Source organism: Ictalurus punctatus, chromosome 28, assembly GCF_001660625.3.
Source record: "Ictalurus punctatus breed USDA103 chromosome 28, Coco_2.0, whole genome shotgun sequence".
NCBI lineage: Eukaryota > Metazoa > Chordata > Actinopteri > Siluriformes > Ictaluridae > Ictalurus > Ictalurus punctatus.
The window spans coordinates 19167603-19193457 of NC_030443.2; the positions used below are offsets into that span (position 1 = coordinate 19167603).

The 25855-nt window shown below is 42.3% G+C and overlaps 3 protein-coding genes across 7 annotated transcripts in view; 1 reads left to right on the plus strand and 2 right to left on the minus strand.

Annotated features, from left to right (window-relative positions):
* The first annotated feature begins 6 nt into the window (after positions 1–6).
* zgc:152816 (uncharacterized protein LOC777712 homolog) lies at positions 7–10476 on the plus strand. Its single transcript, XM_017460166.3, has 20 exons — positions 7–151; positions 1377–1967; positions 2656–2717; positions 3556–3647; positions 4219–4262; positions 4383–4499; positions 4625–4750; positions 5437–5598; positions 5720–5841; positions 6398–6881; positions 7076–7163; positions 7271–7287; positions 7473–7613; positions 7810–7938; positions 8049–8177; positions 8625–8755; positions 9135–9237; positions 9341–9467; positions 10107–10228; positions 10326–10476. Exons 2-20 carry the CDS (start codon positions 1428–1430, stop codon positions 10380–10382), a joined length of 2793 nt encoding a protein of 930 aa, XP_017315655.1. The 5' UTR covers positions 7–151; positions 1377–1427; the 3' UTR covers positions 10383–10476.
* Positions 10477–11368: 892 nt separating this feature from the next.
* Positions 11369–20512, minus strand: tagln3a (transgelin 3a). 2 transcript variants are annotated; one of them, XM_017460282.3, is made up of 5 exons: positions 20178–20512; positions 19339–19561; positions 17821–17995; positions 15475–15577; positions 11369–15170 (listed from the first exon to the last, which is right to left on the minus strand). In XM_017460282.3, the coding sequence occupies exons 2-5, from the start codon at positions 19516–19518 to the stop codon at positions 14987–14989; spliced, it is 642 nt and encodes a 213-aa protein (XP_017315771.1). In that variant the 5' UTR covers positions 19519–19561; positions 20178–20512; the 3' UTR covers positions 11369–14986. The 2 variants fall into 2 exon arrangements, with proteins under 2 accessions (XP_017315771.1, XP_017315770.1); XM_017460281.3 differs by having other exon boundaries at positions 19339–19564.
* A 65-nt stretch (positions 20513–20577) lies between these two features.
* LOC124626454 (uncharacterized protein C3orf85) overlaps positions 20578–25855 on the minus strand; it is a 6792-nt gene continuing 1514 nt past the window's right edge. For 3 of the 4 annotated variants that reach the window (XM_053677138.1, XM_053677137.1, XM_047151807.2), the window contains exons 2-5: positions 25731–25777; positions 25287–25411; positions 22153–22238; positions 20578–21832 (exon numbers count right to left, since the gene is read on the minus strand). In XM_053677138.1, the coding sequence (XP_053533113.1) occupies positions 21754–21832; positions 22153–22238; positions 25287–25411; positions 25731–25767 (327 nt within the window). In that variant the 5' untranslated portion in view covers positions 25768–25777 and the 3' untranslated portion in view covers positions 20578–21753. Of the gene's footprint in view, positions 21833–22152; positions 22239–22796; positions 23790–25286; positions 25412–25730; positions 25778–25855 lie in introns of those variants that run through there. The other variant, XM_047151805.2, reaches the window with a different exon arrangement.

The following is a 25855-nucleotide window of genomic DNA, read 5'->3' on the forward strand; positions in this document are numbered from 1 at the left end:
CGGTATCGCGGTGTGAATCAGCCCAGCCCTGTGAGAGGCAGTTCGGCCCACTGTGCACAAAAACATGGCGAAGTGAAGATTTCAGCTGCGTGGATATTTGTGGAGTACTTTCATATATCGAAAAAAAGAGGGGTTCGTCAAACACACTTCGGTATTTATGCTAAATTCTTTTTTGAAATGTTTGCATTTATGACGCCTGCGTGAAAGCGGCTACTTCACTGTTTACAATATGACCATTATGGCAACGCTTTACTTAGCCAGTTAGCTTAGCCTAGATAAGGTTAGCGCGACAAATAACACCGCATAACGCAATCTGTTATAAAATACCACAGATTCATGACCCTTTTCCACGGTTGTGTTTTATAACAGTTTTATAACACGCATATTTAAAACGAACATCGGATTTTTAGTCTGATCTGTAACACAATGTGTGGCGGAAATACAAACGGGTCGCTACTCCCTCCACAAGAGCACTACATAGCGTGTGAAGTGAAAGTGTCCTGAACCCTACCTAGGGGACTAGATGTCCAATAGGGAGCGATTTGGGTTACGTTGGCTCGCGTGCAAGGTTGTTTTTTTTGTATACTCTACGCTAGTTAACGCTAGCTATTTTCTCCATTAGAGTTAGAATAATGAAAATATATATATATATATTATTCATCCAAATGGCGCTAAAGTTTCACTAATGATAATAAACGCGAAGTATCGTCAATTAATCTAAAACATGGAAGTAAAACACACAACAACCAACGTTTAGCTTTAAGTTTAGCATCTTGCTGGCTAGTAAACCGTTGGTGTGTTTGCGCTAGCGTTAGCTAGCTACTTTAAAACCTCGAGACATCTGATTGAATTATAAATATTTATCGACCCATATGTGAAAATTGCTAATTGTTATTTTTTTTTTTTGTTAATTTATACATTTCTGAGTAGTAAGTGGAGGTGTGTGTATATATACACTCACAATGTGACCTAAATTAGCATGCGAGCGCGTGTCTTAAACGACTAGCAAAAAAAAAGAAGACCTTTTTGTTGTTGTTCTTGGAATATGTACATTAAAACCTAAAAAAGAATTTTTTAAAATGGTTTTTGTTCATTTTTGCTCCGGTATATAACGTCATGAGTTAATAATTGAGGAGATTTAATTGAATGTTTATTATTATTATTAGTAGTAATATATTTAGTTGTGAAATGTATTGGGTTTAGACATTTAGTTAAACTGCATAAAGTGAATTGTTTCTATGTAATAAATGTTGTTTATCTTTAAACATCCTCAACCTGGATCACAATAATATTCAGAACAATATTTGAGCTATCTGTTTATTTATAATGTATTTATTTCTGTTTGTCTGGGGTTTTGTTGTTGTTTGTCCCCGTAGTGTAACCACTGAGAGAGGATTTCCTCTCCACTCCAGCATCCTGATTTGAAGATGGAGTCTTCGGACAACGCGGGCGACGCGGGCGACGCAGCCCCCATGAGCGCTCAGAACGTGTACTCGGCTCTGGGTCTGAGCTCGGAGGACGTCGAGGCTTTGGCTCAGATCCCCGAGAATGAGATCAGCGTGGAAACCTTACCGTATCTCATCATGCAGCTCAAAGCCAAGCGAGCCGAAAAGGCGGCCGCCGCTACCGACACGGACTGTAGCGACAAACCGGAGGCGGAGCCTAAACAGGCCGACGAGGATACGGAAACTTCGGAAAAAGGAAAAGAGAAACGTGAAAGCCCGCCAGCGTCGAGTTCTTCACGTCAAGCGTCCGGCCACGACCCGGAGCATCATGGGAAGGGGGAGGGTCACAGGAGGGCGGAGCGAGCGAGCACGGGAGGAAGGAAGGACTCCAGAACGAGGAAGTCATCCCGAGAGAGACAGAGCGGAGAGGGAGTGACGCCAGAGGAAAACGAGTTCGATGACAAACCGACGGTTTTCCCGCACATCTGTACACTCTGCAAGACTGAGAGCAATGGCTCCAAGGTAAAAAATCAAAACACGTCAGAGTACGATCACTTCTTGCTTACCGTGATTATCATCCAGGCGAGCGTCACGCTTAACAGTGCATTCGTCGATCAGAGAAATGGTCCGGTTATATACGGTAAGGAAAGACTTGTAGAATTAAGTGGAAACGTGCGTTAAGCCGACTTTACACCGTTCCGGGGGAAAAAATCGCACATTGTAAAAATATTCGTTGAGCTGATATGACGTCATACAGTTGTGTCGGTGCGAGAAATTTCAACGTGAAATCTCAGTGTATGTGCGCTGCTACGACGCACGTCTAAACTCCACCAGTAGGACGGCGACAAACCCGCGGGACAGCTAGTTTGCTAATGTCCATGCTAATGGGCTGGGGGAAATAATCTCCTTATTACGTCAAGCTCAATTTGAAGAATGTTCGCGTATCTGTTTGCGATCGCGGAAATTAAGGCAAGCGCCGCAGTGTTCGGACGAGCTCGACGTTTTTCAAAATTGACGCAGACTCACGACGAGCGTTCAGCCAAAGCTCTCCTCGATTCATGCGCGTCAAACACGATTATAGCTGAAATCTCTCAGGACTATTTCGTGCGATTGCAATTTCGCCAATTCGAGAAGTTTTCCACAAAAAAGGTGCAATATAGAATAACACACTGTGTGTGTGTGTGTGTGTCTGTGTGTGATTGTTCTTCAGGCATGGCACAGTCACATCCGGGGAATCCGACACACCAAAGCACGGAGAGAGTTCATGATGCTGTAAGTTTCCCTGCTGCTTAACAACACAGAGCTCCTTCTCTATATTATTTATAAACCATGAGTATTGATAATAGTGGCTAAGATAAAATCACACTTTTTGTTTATTTGCTAATTACACATAGTATACAGTATAATCCATTTGTTGGTCAGCACTCACAGAAAAAATAAAAAAAAAACAAAAAAAAAACCTGCAGAAGGTTGCAATCGATTTGTGCTTACAAACTGATACTCGTTAATTTTAGACATTGCAAAGAATGTGTGATATATTATATTATATATATGTCGTTCTGTTGATTTAAAAATGCTGGATGAACTTTGAATCAATAGATGTGATATTTTTCTGTGGAAAAAGTAAGTACACCCTTGGCTTCAGAAGCTAGCATTGCCCACTTTCGGTCCACTTTCGGTTCAACTTCAGTTTTCAGACAGACGGCCTCACGTTATCTTCAAGCGCTCTTTGATATGATGCAGAATTCATAGCTGAATCAATGAACGCAAGCTGTCCAGCCCCTGAGGCACTGAAGCAACCCCGAACCATAACATTTCCACCACCGTGCTTCACAGTTGGTATGAGGTGCTTCTCCTGAAAAGCTGTCTTTGGTCTCTGGCAAACATGTCTGCTGTTACTGTGACCAGACAACTCTATCTCTGATTCCCGTGTCCAGAGCACATTATTCCAAAGGGCCTGGTCTTTCCCTGTATGCTCATTGCCAAACTGTAGTCTTGCAGTGAACTATTTTCTTGCGTTACTCTGAATAACGGTCTCGTATACAGTATAACGCTGCGAGTCTAACACTACTGTGTTGATTATATTTCCCACCGCGCCGTGTTCCTGCAGGTCCGGCTCAGGGGATGACTCGTACTCGTCTCGTCGAGGTTCTCGCTCGGCTCTGCCCAGTAAACGGTCCTACAGTTCAGAACGGAGCACAGGTACGCCACCGGTCTCCAAAAAGCGCATTATTATACACCTGAAACCAATAAACGTCCTTACACAACACGATTATTCTACTGCTTTTAATGTTTTAACTGTTTATTCTAAAGTAAGATCAGTTACTAATGTAGCACTTTCTTTCTTAGATTTATTTTTATTTACTGTATGCTCTTTCTTTTCCATTTATTTCTTTTATATCTATCTCGTTTGTCTTTCTTTCTCATCAATCCTTTATTTACTTCTTTCTTTCTCCTCTGTCCTTAAAATATTTTTCTTTTCCTTTGTTTATTCTTTCTCTTCTTTAATCCTTTTTGCCCTGATCTGTTTCCTTCTTTTTTCTTTTAAGTTTCCTTTCCTTTCTTTAATTCTCTCTCATTTGTCTTCTTTCTTTCCTTCTTCTATTTTTTAAATTCTGTGCATTTACTCTGTGCTTCCCTTCCTTTTTGTTTTCAGTTTCCGTTTCTATGTGAACTGTGTTTTTTTTTATTTTTTTAATTGTCTTTCCTTGACACAGGTTTATCTTCATATCTGATGCTAATGCATGGTGTGTGTGTGTGTGTGTATTTTTAGGAGACCTGTCCTCAACTTCAGAGCGTTTTTTTCACCCTCCTAAGGTACATGATGATGATGATGATGATGATGTAGTAATCATGTGGAATGAATCATTAATACTGTATATTTTCCCTGACGATGCTCTTGAGCCTGACTCTCTGCTCCATGTCGATGACTTTCAGCCCTTCACGAAGGTGGTAGTGGCCAAATATCCGATGGGCAGCATGGCCGTGGCGGACATGTTGGCACTGGGAAAACCGTTTGGAACCATAGTGAAGCATCTCATCTTCCCTTTTAAGGTAATAACACGCGAAGAAATAATTCTAGATAGTAAAGAAATACAGCATGTTTCCTGTCATTGTGTTAAAAACTTGCTGTTCTTTCTGTTCACGTCGTTATTTATATCATGTTTCCTGTGTTCTAGGGATTTCTGGAGTTCAGCTCTCATGCGGAAGCGAAGGACATGGTGACTCACTATCAGACTAAACCCGCTTATATTAAGGGTCAGCGCATCAGTCTGTGTTTATCCCCGACCGTGGAGGTCATCCACGTACGTGCATTATACACGTATTACTACAGTTATTATCATAAACATTACACACTGCCAATAAATCTGACGTTCCCGAATGAATCCGGGTAAAGATTAGCTTTCTGATCATTTTAAACTAAAATGATCTACTAAAAAAAATAAACTTTAAAATACAAAATAAAAATTGGGATGAGAAAACAAAACTGTACATGTGAACAAATCAAAAACATATTTTAGTGTTGTTGTTTTTTTTAAATACTGAATTAATCCTTCATATTTTCAGTAAATAAATATTTTATTTAAGTATGATGTCTTGATGCTGATACTGTAAACAATTTTTTTTTTTTAATACGGCAAAAATATATTCCATCACGATATCTAATCCAGGGGAGTCCGATCTTATCTGTAAAGGGCCGGTGTGGGTGCGGGTTTTCACACCTGATTCCACCTGTTTAATCAGCTGATCTTGGCTTTCAGTAGACTCAGGTGTGACTTCTGCTTGTGACCTACTGAGTTACTTTTTAAGATTATTCTGAAAATTAACGTTCTGAGATTATTCTGGAAATCTAGAAACCCGAAATAAAAGATCTGTTTTCAGACTGAGGGAGTTCGTGTCAGTGTGTGTACACGTGTTGGTATTGTTAACGTTGTTTTCCTGTGCTGGTTGGGTGTGTGTGTGTGTGTGTGTGCGCGTACGTGCTCAACAGCCTCCAGAAGCGTACGAGCCGTCGACGAAGCGCTCGAAGTCGTCCGCTCCGTCGGTGGTGTGTTTCTCGCGTCTGCCTCTGGGGAAAGAGACCGAGGACAAGGTGCTGGAACTGGCGGCTTTATTCGGGGAAGTGCGCTATTCCAAATTCACTGAAGACAAGGTACAGAGTCTAAACACTTCACGTCACAACCTTCAGGACTGAATGAAATGTGTTCCGCTTTATTTTCGGACAGTTTTATTACGGATCTTGAAGTTAACCTTTTTCTTTTGGTCTGTGTTAGGCTCTGATAGAGATGGTGGATTGGCGTGACGCGGACATCATGGTGAAGTACTATCACTCCAACCCACTGAGGATTCAAGACAAGAGCATCAAAGTGTCCATGTCCTCCCGATCAAACATACGGTAAGAGACGCTCTGTTCTGCATAACCATAACAATGACCACCGTTTCACCGGGAAATATTCCACAAGTCAGCAACGTTGAGTGTTAGAATGGAGCTGCTGATTCTTCTTCTTCTTCTTCTTATTATTACTGTTTTAGCTTTACCTGCTTAATTTGGATTTTAATAAGACACAGGAAGAAATTGTACTTGCAGGGCAGTAAACTTTAACTCTCGGTGCTTGTTTTGTCCGTAATGTCGGACACGTATTTCTGAAACCAAGCAGTATTACTGTAGCTGATACACACACACACACACTCAGGACAAGGGGATAATTTCACTTTCTTAGCATTTAGGTAGCAGGTTTAAATTATAAATAAACTAAATAAATAAGTGAAACATCTACTTGGAGAGATGATAAGTGATTCTGAGACAGTGAACTCCCTCTAGTGGACGCATGCATGTATAGCAGCATCATTAAGTGTTTTTTTGTTTTGTTTTGTTTTTTTTACACGGAAAATAAATGTTTTTTTGTTCCTCTTATCCATGTAAAAAAAATTTTTGCGTCACTCGTTTCCAGAGACAGCAGCCCCGAGCGTTCTTCCTCCAAAAAGTCCGACTCCAGCAAGAGCCACAGCAGCAGCAGCAGCAGACAGAAAAGCGATTCGTCTTCCTCCAAGAGCGCGTCCAACGTCAAGGACAAGGAGAAGACCGACGAGAAGGAGGGGGAGAAGAAAGAGGAGAAGGAGGGGGAGAAAAAAGAGGAGAAGGAGGGAGAGAAGAAAGAAGGCGAGGAGGCCGAGATGAAGGAGGACGATGTGGCGAACGAGGAAGGCGTTCAGGTGGAGGAAGAACACAGCCTGGTAGACAAAGGGGAAGCGGAGAGCATCGCCGTGAAGATGGAAGAAGTACAAGAGAAGGAGGAGGAGGAGGAGGCGGCGGAGAAGGAAGGAGTGGAGCAGGTTGATGCCAAGGAGGAGAGGAAAGAGGAAGAGGCGCAAGTTCAGGAGGGGAAAGACGAGAGTAAAGGAGAGCGAGGATCCGAGGAGGACGTGGAGGAACAGGTTTGTTCATAACTCTAACTAAACACAAGGAGGTGTGGCTTGGGGTAGGAGACGTGGTCTATGTACATGTCAGTCGTGGGTTAGGCCTCTGTTTCTCACAGTGAAGGAGGCTGGGCTGCAGTGATTCGGTGAAGGTGTGTTATTATTTGAATAAAGATAACAAAAAATGCGTGTGTGTGTTCTCTGTTCTGTAGGATGATATGGAGGACATGGAGTTCCCAGATAACATGGATGACTTTGTCACTCTGGATGAGCTGGACAACACGGCCGGAGATTCGTTAGGTAGAAACTGCTCTCTCTCTATTTACAATTGTGTGTGTGTGTGGATAATTGTTTTTGTGGATTATTATTATTATTATTAATTGATTTATGTTTTTTCCTCCTGATAGAGTCCTCCGAACCCAAGGTTAGTATTAAAATCACATCTAATCCAATTTACAGTCTTGTAGCCAGTTAGAACAGCTTTTATAACATATATATATATATATATATATATATATATATATATATATATATATATATATATATATATATATATATATATATGTAACGTGTATGTACGTGTGTGTGTGTGTGTGTGCACGTATGCAGGAGGGTAAGGTGGTTGTTGTGAGACCAATCAGGAACGAGTTTAAAGAGACTCGTAAGAAAGCCATGAGAGAAGCTCTGTTCAAGATGGCCGCCCCATTCGGTGAAGTGGTCAACTTCGCCATCTCCTACTATAGACACGAGGTGTGTGTGTATTTTAACTAAATCTCTAAAATATGAACGTGCAATATCCCTCACCGTATAAAACCCCGAAGTGTGACCTAATAGCATTTAATATAGAATTATTAACAGAAGCAGGAGCAGCTCAGGTGGCATCTCACGTTCTGAAGTTCTCTCCTCCCGGTTGCGTCTTGTTTGACCGCTGTGTTTTGCTCCTCAGGCTCTGATTGAACTGGAATCTGTGGAGAAAGCACACGAGATGGTGAAGTACTATAAAAGCAGTAAGAGGTCGAAGCTGTGTGGGAGACCCGTGTCCGTGTCGCTGTGTCTGGCCTTCCACACCATTGAGGTATGAACACGGATACTGCTTATCATCTGCCGTCATCATAGATCTGCAATTTATACTTTTTATATCGTGCCCGGAGTGCTGTAAACGTGTGTGTGTGTGTGTGTGTGTAGGGTCCCAGTGGCAGAACGTTGTTTATCAGCATGCTTCCTCCTTTCAAGTATTCAGACAAGTCCCTCCTCAGACTCGCACGGCCTTTTGGGAAAATCACCGCCTATTGCTTCAACAGAGTGTATGGAACGGTGAGTAAAGAACACACACACACACACCCCTCCATTTCTTTCTTTATAAGTCCATGATTTATGCTGTAAAAGCCATTAAAGGATTTTTACAAGTCAGAGCGTTGTAGAGGAATATGAGTGTGTGAAGACACGCCCATGTTACACACAGCAATCTAATTATAAATAATAATGCATATAACGATAAGGTAAGAATAAGTAACAATAACGCATGGCTTTGTTCGATCAAAAATGAAGTGTTACTTTAGTAATGCATGACTTTCATACAATAATTCGCACCATGATTATAAAGGCAAGGTAGTTATTGTGATTTAAAATGTATATTCCACTGCTGGCCATGAGAGTTTCAGTGTTGTGTTCATACAGAGTTAAAGATCTAGTATATTTAATACTATTAGAAGTATTAAATATCCACAAAACCTCAATGTTCCGTCTCTCTCTCTCTCTCAGTGTTATATCCAAATGGAGACAGTGGAAGCGGCTGAGAAAATGATCCAGAGGTACTTACCCTGGCCTCTTAAATTCTACGGCACTCCGCTAAAGATTACTAAGTGCAGGAAAGGAGACTCTCTGATTCCCTGGTGAGTTTTAAAAAAATAATAGTAATAATAAAAAGTCCATGTGCGTAGTTCTTAACTGTAACGTGTGCTGCTTTCCTCGAACCTAAAGTCACTTCATGCGCACTAGGATTCACCATCACGTATAACACAGACGAATGCACAGAAATGTTTCAGAAATAATAATAAATAAATAAATAAATAAATTCACATTTCAGTGTAGTTAGGGGAATAATAGAAGAGTAAGACTGGATGCGAGTTGTTTACACGCTCATATCACCTTATTTCCCTGACATAAAAACCCTTTTATCCGAATACAAAGAGAATAGCATGCGACTGTCCTGCTGTTTACATTTATATAAAGTAGATTTATACACTTAACTGCGTGTGTCTTGTCTCTCAGGACTCCAGCGGATAAGTTTGAGTGCTGGTACGAGCCGAAGCTGGGGAGAAACATAGAGGACAGGAGAGAGAACGGCCAGACGGCCAAAAACAGCAGCGGCGAGGTAAATACAACACCGAGTTATTTATTTATTTATTTATTATACAAAATTATTAATGTGCTGACTTTACATGTAGATATTTATATGCTTTAATGTGTGTGTGTAGGAACGCCACAGTCCTGTTTCCAGCTCTGAAGGTGTGTGTGGAGATCCTGCAGCCGAGGGTGAAGATTCGGAGGAAGAGGAGAAAGACCAGACCCCCCTCGGACCCTACCAACCCGACAACCCCGTGGGTAAGAAAGAGACACCCAGTGGTGGCAAGTGGGCGTTAGTGAGGTTGAGGTCAGGTGCTGATGTTGATGTGAGGAGACTCCAGTTCCAGTTCCTCCCAAAGGTGTTCAGTGGGGTTGAGGTCAGGGCTCTGTGTAGGACACTCGAGTTCTTCTACCTTCTTCCAACCTTCACACCCCACGTCTTCATGGCCCCCGCACTTTTTCTGTCACGCTTCAGAGACGTTCTGTGTGCGTCAGACTGTGCAGTAACGCCGTAGTAGTGATGAAACATTTAGAGAGAAACAAAGGAATTAATCGTAACCTTTCTGATTGCTTACTATAAATGTAGCGCAGTTACTCGAGTGCTGATTTTTATTTATAATTAATAAATGTATAATTCATTTACTATTTATAATATTTATAAAAGTTTGTGGACACTCGACTGAAATGTTTCTCGTGATCTTAAAACCCTTTTGATCTGAAGGTGTGTGATTAAACGCGTGAAATCGGTGTCGTAGATAGGAATATTATCGTTCCGACGTGTTCATTTCTCGGAGCGAAATATTCTGAAAAGCAGGTGATACGAGGCCAGCGTAGGTGGGAACTCCTTTAATGCTGTTTAAAAATCATCTCAGGGGAATTCTTTTGTCCGCCGCTCAGGTATCAGCTACGTCGTCCCCAAGAGCGGCTTCTTCTGCAAGCTGTGTAACGTTTTCTACACGGACGAGAAAAAGGCCAAGTCGCAACACTGCAGCAGCCTGGAACATTACAACATGCTGAAGGTGAGTGACTCGTCTTCATCGCACCTCCACCCCGAGTCACTCCGTCTCACTGAGCCTAGGCTCGACCCCTGACCCTTTTTAAAACCGATTTTTGCAGAAGAAGCGTGGAGAGGTGACGGAGGAGGAACAGACGGACGGACAGACAGAAGGATGAACGAACGAGCCGTGGAGATCAGACACCTGACTTCACTGCAGTCCATAAAAATGTTTTTTTTTTTTTTTTTGAGTTAAAAAAAAAAAAAAAGCCCCAAGGAAAACATTCCAGCCTCCGTGTTTCCGTCTTCGTTTTGTTACATATACTTCGTTTTGTTTTATTTGACAAACCGCGAGAGAGAGAGAGAGAGAGAAATCAAGAGAAAAAAATCATAAAGTTCTAATTTGTTTCAGGTGGTGTGTGAGTGTGTGTGTGTGTGAGAGAGCAGAGTAGGGGTTTACAGCCATCGTAGATTCTTATCAAATAAAATTCTGTTTGAACAAAAGCTTCATCCCCCCCCCCTCCCCCTTCTTATTCTGTCACACTCGGAGTGTGTTCTCCTATACGTTTATATCCACAGCTAGACGTGCTAATAATATAGTTTCATGGATGTTTTATCGTTAAAGATGCGACTTTAAATAATTTCGGTAAACACAAACGATGAGTGACATTTACCATGTGATTGAGCTGTAGAGGCGTGTCAGTTCACAGAACGATTGACGGCGCAGTTTCCCCAGCAGCGTTGTTTTAAAAAAAAAAAAAACCCAAAGAATAACAATGCTAATAAAATCGAGTAGGAATGACGCAACGTTCTGCACAGCTTTTGTTTTTTGTGAGAGAACAATATCACGACGGTACACCCGTGACGTGTCGTTTGTGAACGAGTCGGCCATTTTAGCCCTTGGAGTAACGCTATTTCATTAATTAGTAGCTAGAGTAAGATTTCATTCAACAATTCCAGACTTGGGTATCCAAAGAAGAACAGTCACGGGTCATAATACCGCAAAAACTGTTTGTGAACCGACTCTTATTGAGGAGCCGAGTCAGATGATCCGACTCACCAAGAAGAGCCAGATGTACTGTATTTCTAGGGTCATACTGTATTGAATAGCGCCACCTTGAGTACACACACGCACATGCATGCTGCATGAAAAACAGTACATCGGTAGGAATTCGAACAAATTTATTGACATTTCACAAAGCATTTAAACCTGTACAGTGATAGGAAGCAACGATAAGTGTTCTAATTACTGACACGTGATGCAACCGTATTATTCCTTTTTAGTAGTTATCACACAGGATGCACCGATCTAATACTGTATACCGGCCGATGTTGGTCTGAAACGCTAAAACAGTATCACCGGATCTGAAACTTCTATAAAATCCGGTGAGTCTGCGGTACTTTTTAATGCAAAGTCATTATTTTTACCGTAAGCCTGTCAGTCGTTGTACTCACACAGACACATACGCCTTTTAAACAGTTTTTACAACACAAACAGAAATTGGCACATACCTACTGCAACTAATATATTTTCTTTATATACTGTAAAACCGCACAATCGTTTTGACTTTCATCACCTTTCCTTACATTTAAAGACCATTTGTTTAAAAACCCCCAAAACAAAACAGTGTAAAAAGACAAATACAGTACATGGTTTGGCGTGTGAGATCAGTTAAATATTTTCATGCGACTCTAAAGAAACCATTGGGGTGTGTGGAGGGAAATTCAAGAGCAAATGTACATATGAACAACACTGATGCTATATATATATATATATGTATGTGTGTGTGTATGTATGTATATATATATATTGCTTGCCAACGACAATTACATAATATTTTCTCTGGGTTTCATTTTAAACACATCCACTGAACGTATCCACGATGTGCTTAAAATGAACTTCCTACAATTACAATCGTAAAATTAGTATTTATAAGTTCAGAACACACACCATGACTGCAGTTACGATCAAGTGTATATAACCGACTCAATTGTATCACCGTTTGTGACGGGGTTTATGCGACGGAATGTCCCCCCCCCCCCGTAGAATCCATTACTCGCTCGGTTCCCTACGTTGCGCTACGTACTGCTCTTGATTTACTGGCGAGGGGAACAGTGAGCGAGACGACATTCCAAGCACATTACGTCTCGATAGACACTCGTCCATCGCTGTGACATCATAACGATCTGTTCTGGAATGTTGGAAAGTTCGCGGACATCTAACAGGCGCTGGGTTCTAAGAACGGAACCACAGCGGTACTCGAGCGTTCTTTGGATAGGTTTTGCGTTCTAAAGCGGTGTTTACTCGGAATCTTGTCAAATGGTTTCGTTACAGAACCGTGAAAGATTTCTACTTAAGGACTAAACGATGTACCCGATTTATGTGTGTAGTGCAGTAACGCCTCAATTCCAGCAATAATATATTTCGAATGTTCTCTTATAGCTCCTCCCCTTCCTCCAAGTTATGCAATGTATCAGGGGTACACGCACTACGGTTCTAGCACATCATCCATGTCTTAATAGGGGAGTAAACTAAATGCACTGAAACTGTTGAAGAAAGGCGAGTTAAGGGTTCCTAGCTTCCTAAACAGGTTTTACTTATAACCCTTTAATGTAGAGAAAGAAAAAAAACAGTGGGAGGGCTCTCCATAGAAGGATTACCTTAGAGAGAACTTAAGAGTTGTAGATTTAACTTTTTATTTTTCTTCTAGCTAGCAAGAAAATCTTGCATTAATGTTCATTAACTAGCTGAAGACTCCTGTGGTAACTTTAGCTAGCTAGCACCAAAATCCTGTGGTAACTTTAACTAGCTAGCTAGCAAGAAAATCCCGCATTCATGTTCGTTAACTAGCAAGAGACACCTGTGGTAACTTTTAACTAGCTAGTAGCAAAATCCTGTGATAACTAGCTAGCTGTGAGTAAATTCCTATTATAACTTTAGCTAGGTTGTAGTACATAAACTATTTGAGACACAGCATGACATCATTGTGACATTCATTCTCTTGGAATTAGACCCAAAAAGCATGACAGTGCAATCTGTCTGAAAGAAAAATACATTTAAAGCTGGCTCCAAAGTGCAACAGCTTCATATGGCTTCTATTAAGGAAAACGTTATGGCTTTTTAACACACCGACGCCACAATTTAAACACGATGTGATCACGTAATCGTCTAGTACCATGTAGAAATAAGAATTTTAAAAAATCACAAGACCCCACACATTATTCATTCTGTCAGGGAATGATGAAGTTCTAGCCTTCAGTATCCTATTTCAAGGCCACACATTGAGGAAGAATTTACACCCGGTTTCTTCTAAACGTTTTGAGGAGGAGACTAAATGATCCGGAAAAATCCAGCAGTAACATTCTGTGGTAACTTTAACTAGCTCGCAGTAAACTGTGGTGAATTAAGCAAAAATGTTCTGTAGCTCTCTTACAATAAGCTTCATTCAGCTAGCAATAACTTTGTGATAACTTTAGCTAGCAACTAGGTGTGGTACCTTTAGACAGCTAAAAGTAACTACTTGTGGTTAATTTAGCTAGTTAACAGTAAATATTTGGGGTAAGTTTAGACTTCAGTTTGTTGGCAATAAACTCCTACTGGTAAGTTTCCCAATTAGCATGAAACCTTTGGTAACTTTAGCTAGTGTGTAGTAACCTCTTGTGGTAAATTTAGCCATGTAGAAACAAAATCCTGTGGTGACTTTTGCTAGCTAGTGAAACGCTACTATGCTAACTTTAGCTACTTAACCACACACTCTTATGATACTTTCTGGAAGCTTCTAGCACTAAAGGTGATTGTGCCAGACTTCTTAAACTTGTACAGGAATGTTTTTCACAGCTTTGTTTTCATAACCTTAGATAACTCGGCACCTTCTGTTCTTTCTTCTTATACGTATATCAGGATACATCCGGTATGTACGCTTGTTAGCATGAAGCTGTTTGATGTTTGATGTTGAGGACTGATCCAGAAATGAGCTCTTCATGTTCAGCTAATTCCAGATCCATAGTCTTCGAGTGCGATATTTATTCCATGGATACTACAGTACACGTGGTTAAGCTAACGGCTACCTTTGTAGCATGTGAGCTAAAGCGAGTCTGATTTGTCTTTATTCGTCCATAGATTTCTCATTCCCCTGAGCTGTAGTATTGAAAAAAAAAACCCCACGGTGTTGATTTTTTAGCTAGGAGGCCATGTTGGGGCCAGACGCTCTGCTAGACGTATATTTATTTTATTTTATTTTTAAAATGATTTTATTTGTTTTCATGCCTGTTCTGTGGTAAATTTATTCTGTTTATGATTTGTCCATGTGCACATGCACACGTGCATTTTAAAGAAAAACAACTTTTCTGTCCTTTTTTAAAAAAAAAAAAAAAGTTTTAGTCTTTCATTTTTTCTTTAATTATATATTGCTAACAGAAATCCTTACTGTTCTCTGAAGAAGGAGAAAAAAGAAGGGCGATCTTTTGCTTCCTTAAATTGGGGAAAGAATAAACAACATACAAAGAGAGCAGGTCACTGACTCGCACGTGAACAGATTTAGCCAATTAGCGAGCTACTTAGCAGCTCGATGTTAAACACGTGGTAGTTTTGTACTTCGCGATATAATTTTAAAACATTGGGTTATTTCTAATTCTTTCATTGCTGAAGGAGCACGAGGTGTGAATCGTTATAGTGAGAAAATAAATATGGACAGAAATCTGCGAAGAAAAATTTAACATAATTTAAAAGGAAGAGCTCTGGATCTGATTTGGGGTTCTGGGTTGTACCATTGTGAGGGGAGTTTTAGGGGGAGCTTTGTTCCCCGTCGCGGCGTGGCGAGTCGTAGCGCATTATCTGTCGTGGTGTGCCGTAGCCCGTCATACCCGCCTGAGACGCACCGCGGTTACTGCCCATCTGCATGCCGATCAGAGCGCGACCCTGACGCAGCTGCTCCTCTGAGAACTCCCTCCTGTGGCCTTTAACTTTCCTGCGCACACACACACACACACACACACACAGATAAGCCGGAAGAAACACAATGAATAACATACTCTCTACTTGCTATTCCCTACAAACAGCAGTATTGCATTATGGGTATTCTGAAATCTCCACGTTGTATCATTTGGACATTAAACTCCAGCACTGCATTGTGGGATTGCATGAGTGCACGTAATCTGCTTTCACACTACCAACTACATTTTTACCATTTTATCCTTTTACATTTACATCTCATACAGGTTGGTCATCAACATTACAGGAGGTCTATGGCAGCACTGCATTATGGGTAACACCTGTGAAACCAGTCCTTGTTGCCATGGTAATAACCATCGTCTTTGGTGACAGCTTCACTTCCCAGAGCCATGAGTGTCCTCTGGACAGCAGCCATGTCCTTCCCTGTGACACACACATATCACAGATGATTATACACACTGCATCACACACACACAGGAAGCTGTGTGTGAAAATAAAGCTTCTGATTGGAAGCCTGTGTGTGTTCACCACATACAGAGGTGAACCTTCTGCTGATTTAAACCTCTTCAGCTTCAAGATTAGAATTAAAGCTAAACGTAAATCCAAGTTTAACGTTATGTAACCTAGCAACAGGACTGAAGTCTGGAATTTCTGGCACCCTTAATCTACATCCTTACAAAATTCAAAACCTTAAAGTATCCATCAGGACCCTGATCAGAATAAAGCGCTTACTGACGATGAATGAATCTTGGAGCTTGTTTGGATTAAAGCCATTTATTATCAGACTAAGAACACAGAAAGCTCCTGCATGTGTGAGATGCTGCAGCTCGATTGGCCGAGCTTGGCCTCTGGGTCAGGACGTCACTTGTTCAACGAGTGGGCAGCAAAATTTCTCCTTTGGGACCAATGAAGTGCATCTGTCTATCTAGTACACGCCGTGTGTAAAGGGCAGGAACGGAGGAGTCTGGGTAACAACCCCAAGACCCGCTGACAGGAAATATACACTTTATTGCTCAGAATTGTACACAGACTACTTGTGTTTTTACGGTTTTTCAAATGCCATCTGATTCCATCAAAGCATAATTGGTGTGTTACATCAATGGTGTAATTCTGTGTTTTTGCTGTAACTGGGGTTGAGGATTAAATATACAAGAGTGAAAAGTTCTATAAAACCTGTGGCTCATGTGGATGAGCTTTGCCTCTGGGTTGAGAGGTCACTGGTTCAAATCCCAGACAGGACTCCAGGATATGAGCGTAGAAGGTTCAGGAATCAATGGCATGGAAGGTGCAGGATGGCTAGAAGGGTGAGATACCAAGGTGGGGGGTAATGTCTGGGCATCTGCCCCCCTGGATTGGGGCAGGAGGACAGAGGGGGTTATGCAGGTCAAAGAGAGAGGTTCGAATTAATTTGCATATATAGGGAGTGTTGTTAAGTTGTTGGGTTTTTTTTAATCACCCACACTTTACACAGGGTCTGATCTATCACCCACACTTTACACAGGGTCTGATCTATCACCCACACTTTACACAGGGTCTGATCTATCACCCACACTTTACACAGGGTCTGATCTATCACCCACACTTTACACAGGGTCTGATCTATCACCCACACTTTACACAGGGTCTGATCTATCACCCACACTTTACACAGGGTCTGATCTATCACCCACACTTTACACAGGGTCTGATGTAACCTTCAAGTTCAGAGGCAAGCGCTTTATCCCAAAGCCAGCAAGTCTCACACAAAACCCCTGCTGTTGTGGGACCTTTATCTTGTAAAATGGCAACTACAAACCAAAAAAAAAAAAAAAATGGGGAAAAATACAAGTGTTTAAAACTGCTCCGTAAAGGATTAGGCAGAAGAGGGGATGGATACACATTACAGTAAAGGAGAAAACAAAATGGAGGACGTTCATTAAGTTAGAGACAAAATGTCCTCTCACAGAAGCAGAATAAGGACCAAATATAAAATAAGGTAAAACACAAAACCCAGCTCCTTTTTCACATAAAACAGTTCAACATCAACATCTGCGGTATGGAAGGAGGCTTCTGCTGCGGAGGAAAAAAAATTAAAAGGTAATTGTGATTTTATATCTTGCAATTTTGACTAAAGTTCCCACAATGCTGAGATAACGTCTCGCGATTCCGACATTGCGAGTTCATATCACACAATCTGTATTCCTATCCCGGCTCTGCAGAATTCATGATGCTGATGTACTGTAACCTGAAACGCCTCGCGTCCGACCTCGCAGTGTTTCAGCCGAGTCAGTCCGAGTCGAGGCAGGTTTCTTCGTCGTGATCCAGCTAGGAAACGTGATTTGTTGCTAGTTAGAGGAGCGCAACTATTCCGTATAACCATTTTGGATTTAAGTCACTTATCTTTTTTTTTTTCTTGATATTTTCTTATTGTGTAGTGTGCCTTGATAAGCTACTTTATAGGCACTATATAAAAATAAACTATTATTATTATTATTTATTAACTAGTATGAGGATTATCACAAAACCCCAATTTTCATTGTTTTCCGCTTCCAACTTCACAAGTGAAAAAAGGAACTACATCAAAAGTCATATAACTGCTAGAGTGCAGTCAGTGAAGCAAACTGTGGTTGGAGAGAGTGTGTGTGTGTGTGTGTGTGTGTGTGTGTGTGTGTGTGTGTGTGTGTTACCTTCCCACAAGTCAACAGTCTGGAAGATGTCTCCTCTGGTAACGCCATAACCTTCTGCAGCCTGCAGGAACTGAGAGATTTTCTCCATCTGCTTAAAGGCCATCTTGGTTTCAGGAATCTTCTGTATGGGCTGCATGTCGCTCGGGTAAAGACTGTTAATGAGTCGGCAGAGAATCTGCAGAGACGGAGAGCGGCGGTCGTGAAACAAATCAGCATTTACAATAAAAATGTCTCCGTCCCAAATCACCCGTTTTTGCTCACTATACAACTACGACCCGCGCTGCCGTCTCGTCCTGATCCACCCTGAAGACGCGGATAAGCAGAAAGCTGAAATCGGGTCAGGAATAGGGGTGTGTGTGTGTGTGTGTGTGTGTGTGTGTGTTTACACTGAAGTTCTGGAACCATTTGAGGAACTAGAGTTGAACCCGTCCTGAAGAAGAGCTTGGCACAAGTTCCTGTTCGGTGTTTGTACAACACGGCAGGAACTGTGACCATTACAGAGAACAGCAGCGGTGACGCAAACTGTTAGACAACTTACACACGGCTATACAACTTCTCTCTTTGTGTGTGTGTGTGTGTGTGTGTGTTAATAGTTTTTTTTCCGCTTTGCTGTAAATTCGTGAAGTTTGATTGGTTGAAGGGCACATGGACATATGTGTAATGTTTTCTTTCTCTTTTCTCTGCTGTTTATTATTTTTCTAAACCCTCTACTGCGTGAATTATTACATTTACATCCAAAAAAAAAAGTTATGTTTTTGTTTTTAATAAAATTTTGAGAGCCATCTGACGATGACCTTCACCATGCCGTGTGTTTGCAGAAAAGGAAGTGTGAGCAGCCATTTTTTTGTTATGTCGAACTTAAAACCCCTCTTTTTACAGTTACATGAGAAAACAGCAGTTTTGTATTATTGCCGATCAAAAAATCGAAGTTCAATTAATAATTGCCAGACGGCGACACCATGCAGTAAAGGGTTCATTAAAACTTTCTTCTGCTTTTCCTTATTTTTTAATTATCTACTATTTCTTGTGCTTTTGTGGCAGGTTATAAAAGTGATATATAATCATTTTTATTACTGTCTCTCTCTCTCTCTCTCTATATATATATATATATATATAAATAAAATACATTTTTTTAAAAATAAACACTAATACTAATTGTAAAAATAATTTGTTAATGTAGATTTATATATCATCTGAATGTGCATATCAGTAGAAGTGTGTACACACACGCGCGCACACACACGCGCGCACACACACACACGTTTCTGACTCATCACTTGTGTGAAGCCTGTGTGATGTCTGTAGTATAAAACACACTTCAGTAATTAAACCCAGGTTATTATTGGGTTGGTGTCGCCCCTGTTGGACCGGTCAGAAGTGTTCCTCATCCTTGAAGCAAAATTTTAAAGAAAAAATGTTCCTGGAACTAAACTCGGCTCTAAGAAGATTCCTGCCCTGTCTCACTACTGCTACACATTTAAAACGCCCGACACAGACATGGCGGTTCCTCTCCCTCACCGTGCCGTCCATGAGCCAGTTCTGGAAGTTCTGTTTGCCAGGTTGTGGGCGCTGCAGGTCGTCTCCACACTGAGCCATGATCCAGTCCACGAGTCGAGTCTCCAGCTCAACGTTGTACTTCTGATCGATCTTCTCCTGCACCTCGCGGCTCAGGCCATAACTCGGCCCTCGGTTCGCCATTGGCTCTGAGTATCACTGATCTGCTCCACGGACACAAGGAGGACTGCTGGGGGGGTTGGGGAAAAAAACAAACAGGAACACAAACATGCAGTCATGAAATGATGCTGTGTCAGCACACACACACACACACACACACACACACACACACACAAATTAAAAAAGCAGGCAGACTGCATGTTTTAAGGCATCTTCAGCTCTCTTCCGCGCTCTCTCTGTGTGTGTGTGTGTGTGTGTGTGTGTGTGTGTGTGTGTGTGTGTCCTTTCTCCTTCCTATCCACTGTTGATGTTGCACCGTTTCACTCTTCATAATTAGAAGTGATGCTCCGCATGGCGTCCATCGCGCGCGCCTCCACACCGCATAACAGCTTTTATCTTTAATGAACAAACGCGCGAGAGCGCAGTGCATCATCTCATGCTAATTAGCGGATGAACACACATACGAACGAACACACACACACACACACACACACGCTTCGCATGACGCATAAATCTCTCATCACGAAATAAAAACGCCAAACACAACAGAGCATCATTTACAGAAACGTGTGCGCACGTGACATGATTCTCAGACATCAAACATCAAAGCGGAAGCAGAATTATAATGAAAATAGATGAATTAATGGGTAAGATGTGTTAGAGAGAGGGATGTTTGCACTCACCCTGCGGTCCGCTCCGTCTGTTTCACTTGGCACAGGGAGGAGTCAGAGATCTCCATCACGAGTCACTTCACTGAGTCGACACTTCTGAACAAACGCGTTTTACCAAAACCGACACATGTGAGGTGATTCTTTTGATTCACTATTCATATCTGCATGCTAAAATATCATGCAAAACTGTAATTCTTTGTCATTTGGTAGCTTGCATTTAGAGGTAGATTAGCCTTAAAACTATATTTAAGGATTTAAATATTTTAAATCTGAAGCCTTTTGTTTTGTGGAAATCTTGTACACAGTGCCATCCATTAATATTGGCACCCTTGTTAAATATGAGCAAAGAAGGCTGTGAAAAAATTGTCTTTATTGTTTAAGCTTTTGATCTTTTGTTAAAAAAAAAAAAAAAAAACCTCACAAAAACACTCTGCTCTCACGGATATCAAACAATTGCAACCACAACACAGGTTTATCCCCCCAAAAAATATATTTTTTGGTGAATTTTTTGAACAAAAGGTCAAAAGGTTAAACAATAAAGACAATTTTTCACAGCCTTCTTTCCTCATACGTACCAAGGGTGCCAATATTAATTGAAGGCGCTGTGTATTATATAAACTGCGTGTTAAATAAAATGTAGAAGTAAATATACTGTACAGGCTAAATTTGATCTCATTTCCACCACATGCATGCGTGTTTATGTCCTCCCTTTCACAAATTGATTCATTCGACTAATGAATTAAATGAGTCTTTTAAAAAAAAAAGAAGAAGAACCGATTCGTTTGGGAACCGATTCGCTATCACAGAAGGGGATCTTGGCCAGCATGCTTTGGTGTCTTCAGCCAGATCTGCCTCCACACACCGGAGGGTGACAGGGAGGGGTGTATGGAAAGCCAAATGGCTCCCCAATAGCGTTGCTGATTCTACTGTATATACACACACAAAAATAGCAACACAAACTGCAAATCTTTTAGCCAAAAGGTAACACTCAGGTACTTTATGTACTCTGTGTTTTTGCTAATAAAAAATTCACAATAAAATAAACCAGAAACCTAAACTTGGAACAAATAAAATCATCTAGTTTTGCTAGCTGAGCTGTTTAGAAGTTCTGAATTGAAACCTGCATAAAGGTCTCTAAACAATGCTTAGTTTCTTGTTTTACTAGCAGTACCACCCCGGAACAGTAGATGTCTCCTCTCTGGCATTTCAACACCCTCCTCAAATCTTATTATTGTGCTAAACAAGAGACTTCAGACACTGGGTGCGAGCAGACGATATGAATTTATTATTTTCTGTTCAAAAATGTTTCCTAACCTAAAGGCCAGAGGATCTCAATATATATTCATGAACGCGGTCTGTTCCAGCTCCAAACACACCTGCGTCAGGTAACCTGTGTCATCAGGTGCGTGTTGCGATATGGAACAGAATAAAACGACCAACAGAACGAGCTTTACATGAACGGAAATTTCTGCAGTTCTACGCTAGAAAAGCATCCAACAAAGAGCAGCTTCACCATCCGGCACTGAATCAGCAGAGCGATCCATCACCGAATCATCCATCACTGTCCGATCAATCTAATCCGTCTGATCTATCGCTGTCGGCCGGAGATCGCGTCGAGATGTGCTCTTGCATTCCTCAGCATTTCCATGTACATCCTGTAGTGATCACTGCAGAAGGAGAGGAGAATAAAGAGGCAGAGAGACGTCGACATCAAGGAAAACCTGAACACAGTTTATTTAGCTCTAAAAGTAACCGTGGGAGGATTTCCTTCAGTAGTGGCTGGGATTAAGTTACGAGTCGCTCGCACTCGTGCAGGTGACGGTAGAATCAGCTTCGTCTAGTGTGAAATATTTTCAGAATAACAAAGTCATTTTAGCTGCGTTCTTTACTGTTTTCTCCACCGCCCGACCAGTCGACATCCTCGTAGCGGTGCCTGGTTAACATATCACTCGACTAGTCTATGTAGGAACAGATTAGAGTCACTCACTCTGCCACAGAGCGGTCAAACACCAGGTTTCCCATGTCCATGTAATACTGAGCGTCTGTCCTCAACGCAGTCCAGTACTCATTAGCCTAACACACACACACGCGCACACACACACACACACACACACAATCGCACACAATCGCACACAAACAGATTCAGTGCTTGTATGATTAAGTTCCAATAAGCACTAGCATAAACCAAGATGTTTACAAGATGTTTACATTACACTTTCATTTAAAGTATGTGTGTGTGTGTGTGTGTGTGTGTGTGTGTGTGTGTGTGTGTGTGTGGAATTTGAACACATTTTCACTTTATGCTTTTTTGTAGCGGGGTGAATCTGCAGATCCTATTTTTAAAAAAAGTGCAACGTAAAGGATCTACTTTTTACTGAAAAGCCCCAGGTCTGAAGCATGGAGCGAGACTCGAGGCATGAAACAAAACCAGGACACGAGCACAAGACCGCTCAGCATGAAGGTGGCGAACACATACGTGGGGTCGACCATTCAACTAGAACCGAGGCATGAAACATGAACCTAGAACAGGACCTGGAAACACTACCGCGTGGCACGTTTACACATTTACACATCTAATACTGCGCGACGTGCGCAGCAACACGGGGGCTTTAAATAACAAATGGAATTTACCTTCAACACGGACAGCTGGTAACAATTAAGACACACCCTCGGAATACGACCAATGACTGAACAAGGCGGAGACAAAAACAGAAACAAACGCACGTGTCCATTGTAAACAAAGTCTCCATCGTTCCTACGTGACCCGCGAGCATGTGCTCGCTCTGGTTCGTGCTCGCTCTGGTTCGTGCTCACGTGACCTCCAGCCCTCCGTGCACATGCGCGACCTCCGGCCCTCCGTGCACATGCGCGACCTCCGGCCCTCCGTGCACATGCGCGACCTCCGGCCCTCCGTGCACATGCGCGACCTCCGGCCCTCCGTGCACATGCGCGACCTCCGGCCCTCCGTGCACATGCGCGACCTCCGGCCCTCCGTGCACATGCGCGACCTCCGGCCCTCCGTGCACATCGCCGCCACAGCGCCATCGTGACACCACTGATGTTTTATAGTTAGATATATTTAAAGGTTGATTGACGCCTGCCGTTAGACTTCCACTGCGAGTGAGTTTGGAGTAAACATGCCTTCATGTTTTCAGTCCAGAGAAATGGGTTGAAATTCTTGTTCACAGTGATCACGTATACACGAGCAAACATGACACGGTGAATAAAGTTGATTTAGATTAGTGTTTCTTTAATAGCGTAATAAAACTATACATTTTTAACAGCTATTGTTAAAAGCCTACAGTGTTTTAAAATAACAGTAACATCACTGTGTATACACATCAGATTTAATTATCATCAATACACCATTTCACTGATATATCACAGCTTACATACGGATTGCGTGTGGATTATGTGGGGATTACGTACGGGTTACATGTACGACGTGTGTATTGCGTATGGATGACGTGTGTATGACGTGCGGATTGCGTGCAGATTGCGTGTGTATGACGTGTGGATTGCGTGCAGATTGTGTGTGTATTGCGTGCGGATTGCGTACGAATTGCATGTGGATGACGTGTGGATTGCGTACGAATTGCACTTGTATGACGTGTGGATTGCGTGTGTATGACGTGTGGATTGCGTGTGGATGACGTGTGGATTGCGTGTGGATGGCGTGTGGATGGCGTGTGGATGACGTGTGGATGACGTGTGGATGACGTGTGGATGGCGTGTGGATTGCGTGTGGATTGCGTGTGTATGACGTGTGGATTGCGTGTGGATGACGTGTGTATGACGTGTGGATTGCGTGTGGATTGCCTGTGGATTGCGTGTGGATGACGTGTGGATGACGTGTGGATTGCGTGTGGATGGCGTGTGGATGGCGTGTGGATGGCGTGTGGATTGCGTGTGGATTGCGTGTGTATGACGTGTGGATTGCGTGTGGATTGCCTGTGGATTGCCTGTGGATTGCCTGTGGATGACGTGTGGATTGCGTGTGGATTGCGTGTGGATGACGTGTGGATTGCGTGTGGATTGCGTGTGGATGACGTGTGGATGACGTGTGGATGACGTGTGGATGACGTGTGGATGACGTGTGGATGACGTGTGGATTGCGTGTGGATTGCGTGTGTATGACGTGTGGATTGCGTGTGGATTGCGTGTGTATGACGTGTGGATTGCGTGTGGATTGCGTGTGTATGACGTGTGGATTGCGTGTGGATTGCGTGTGGATTGCGTGTGTATGACGTGTGGATTGCGTGTGTATGACGTGTGGATTGCGTGTGTATGACGTGTGGATGACGTGTGGATGACGTGTGGATTGCGTGTGGATTGCGTGTGGATTGCGTGTGGATTGCGTGTGGATTGCGTGTGTATGACGTGTGGATTGCGTGTGGATTGCGTGTGTATGACGTGTGGATTGCGTGTGGATTGCGTGTGTATGACGTGTGGATTGCGTGTGGATTGCGTGTGTATGACGTGTGGATTGCGTGTGTATGACGTGTGGATTGCGTGTGTATGACGTGTGGATTGCGTGTGGATTGCGTGTGTATGACGTGTGGATTGCGTGTGGATTGCGTGTGTATGACGTGTGGATTGCGTGTGGATTGCGTGTGTATGACGTGTGGATTGCGTGTGTATTGCGTGTGGATTGCGTGTGTATGACGTGTGGATTGCGTGTGTATGACGTGTGGATTGCGTGTGGATGACGTGTGGATTGCGTGTGGATGACGTGTGGATTGCGTGTGGATGACGTGTGGATTGCGTGTGGATTGCGTGTGGATTGCGTGTGGATGGCGTGTGGATGACGTGTGGATTGCGTGTGGATTGCGTGTGTATGACGTGTGGATTGCGTGTGGATTGCGTGTGTATGACGTGTGGATTGCGTGTGGATTGCGTGTGTATGACGTGTGGATTGCGTGTGTATGACGTGTGGATGGCGTGTGGATGGCGTGTGGATTGCGTGTGGATTGCGTGTGGATTGCGTGTGGATGACGTGTGGATGACGTGTGGATGACGTGTGGATGACGTGTGGATGACGTGTGGATTGCGTGTGGATTGCGTGTGTATGACGTGTGGATTGCGTGTGGATTGCGTGTGGATTGCGTACGGATATCTCACCTGTTCCTGCACCGTGTAGCCCCACACGTTCTGAGAGTGGTTGGGGTCCCAGTAGCCGATCTGCCTCTTCTGACGGATAAAGCGCTTCGCCTGCTCCGGCTTGGCGAACGGCGCCGCAAACACGCCTAAACAAACCGCAAACATGGCCGCCGTTATCTTCACAACGAAACAGCCCAGTGTTACATCACCTCACGCTTTAACACTTTAATCACACAAGATTTCAACCAAATTATACATCACACATACAAAACATCTCAAACAAACGCTCAGAAATTCTTCTTATATATTTATATATATATATATATATATATATATATATATATATAAACCCAAATATTATACAGGGATTAGAAAGACACACAGGTAAATAATAACAACAACAATACTACTTCTATTAATAATAATAATATTATATACACGTGTGTGTTCTCACAGGTAACTCACCTCCCAGCAGGACCATCAACAACACAACACGTATCATGGTCTCTCACCTGATGGAAAATAACAAATAAAACAAAATCGATTAAAAAATACATGAAAAAAAATAAAAATCAACAGAATAAATTTAT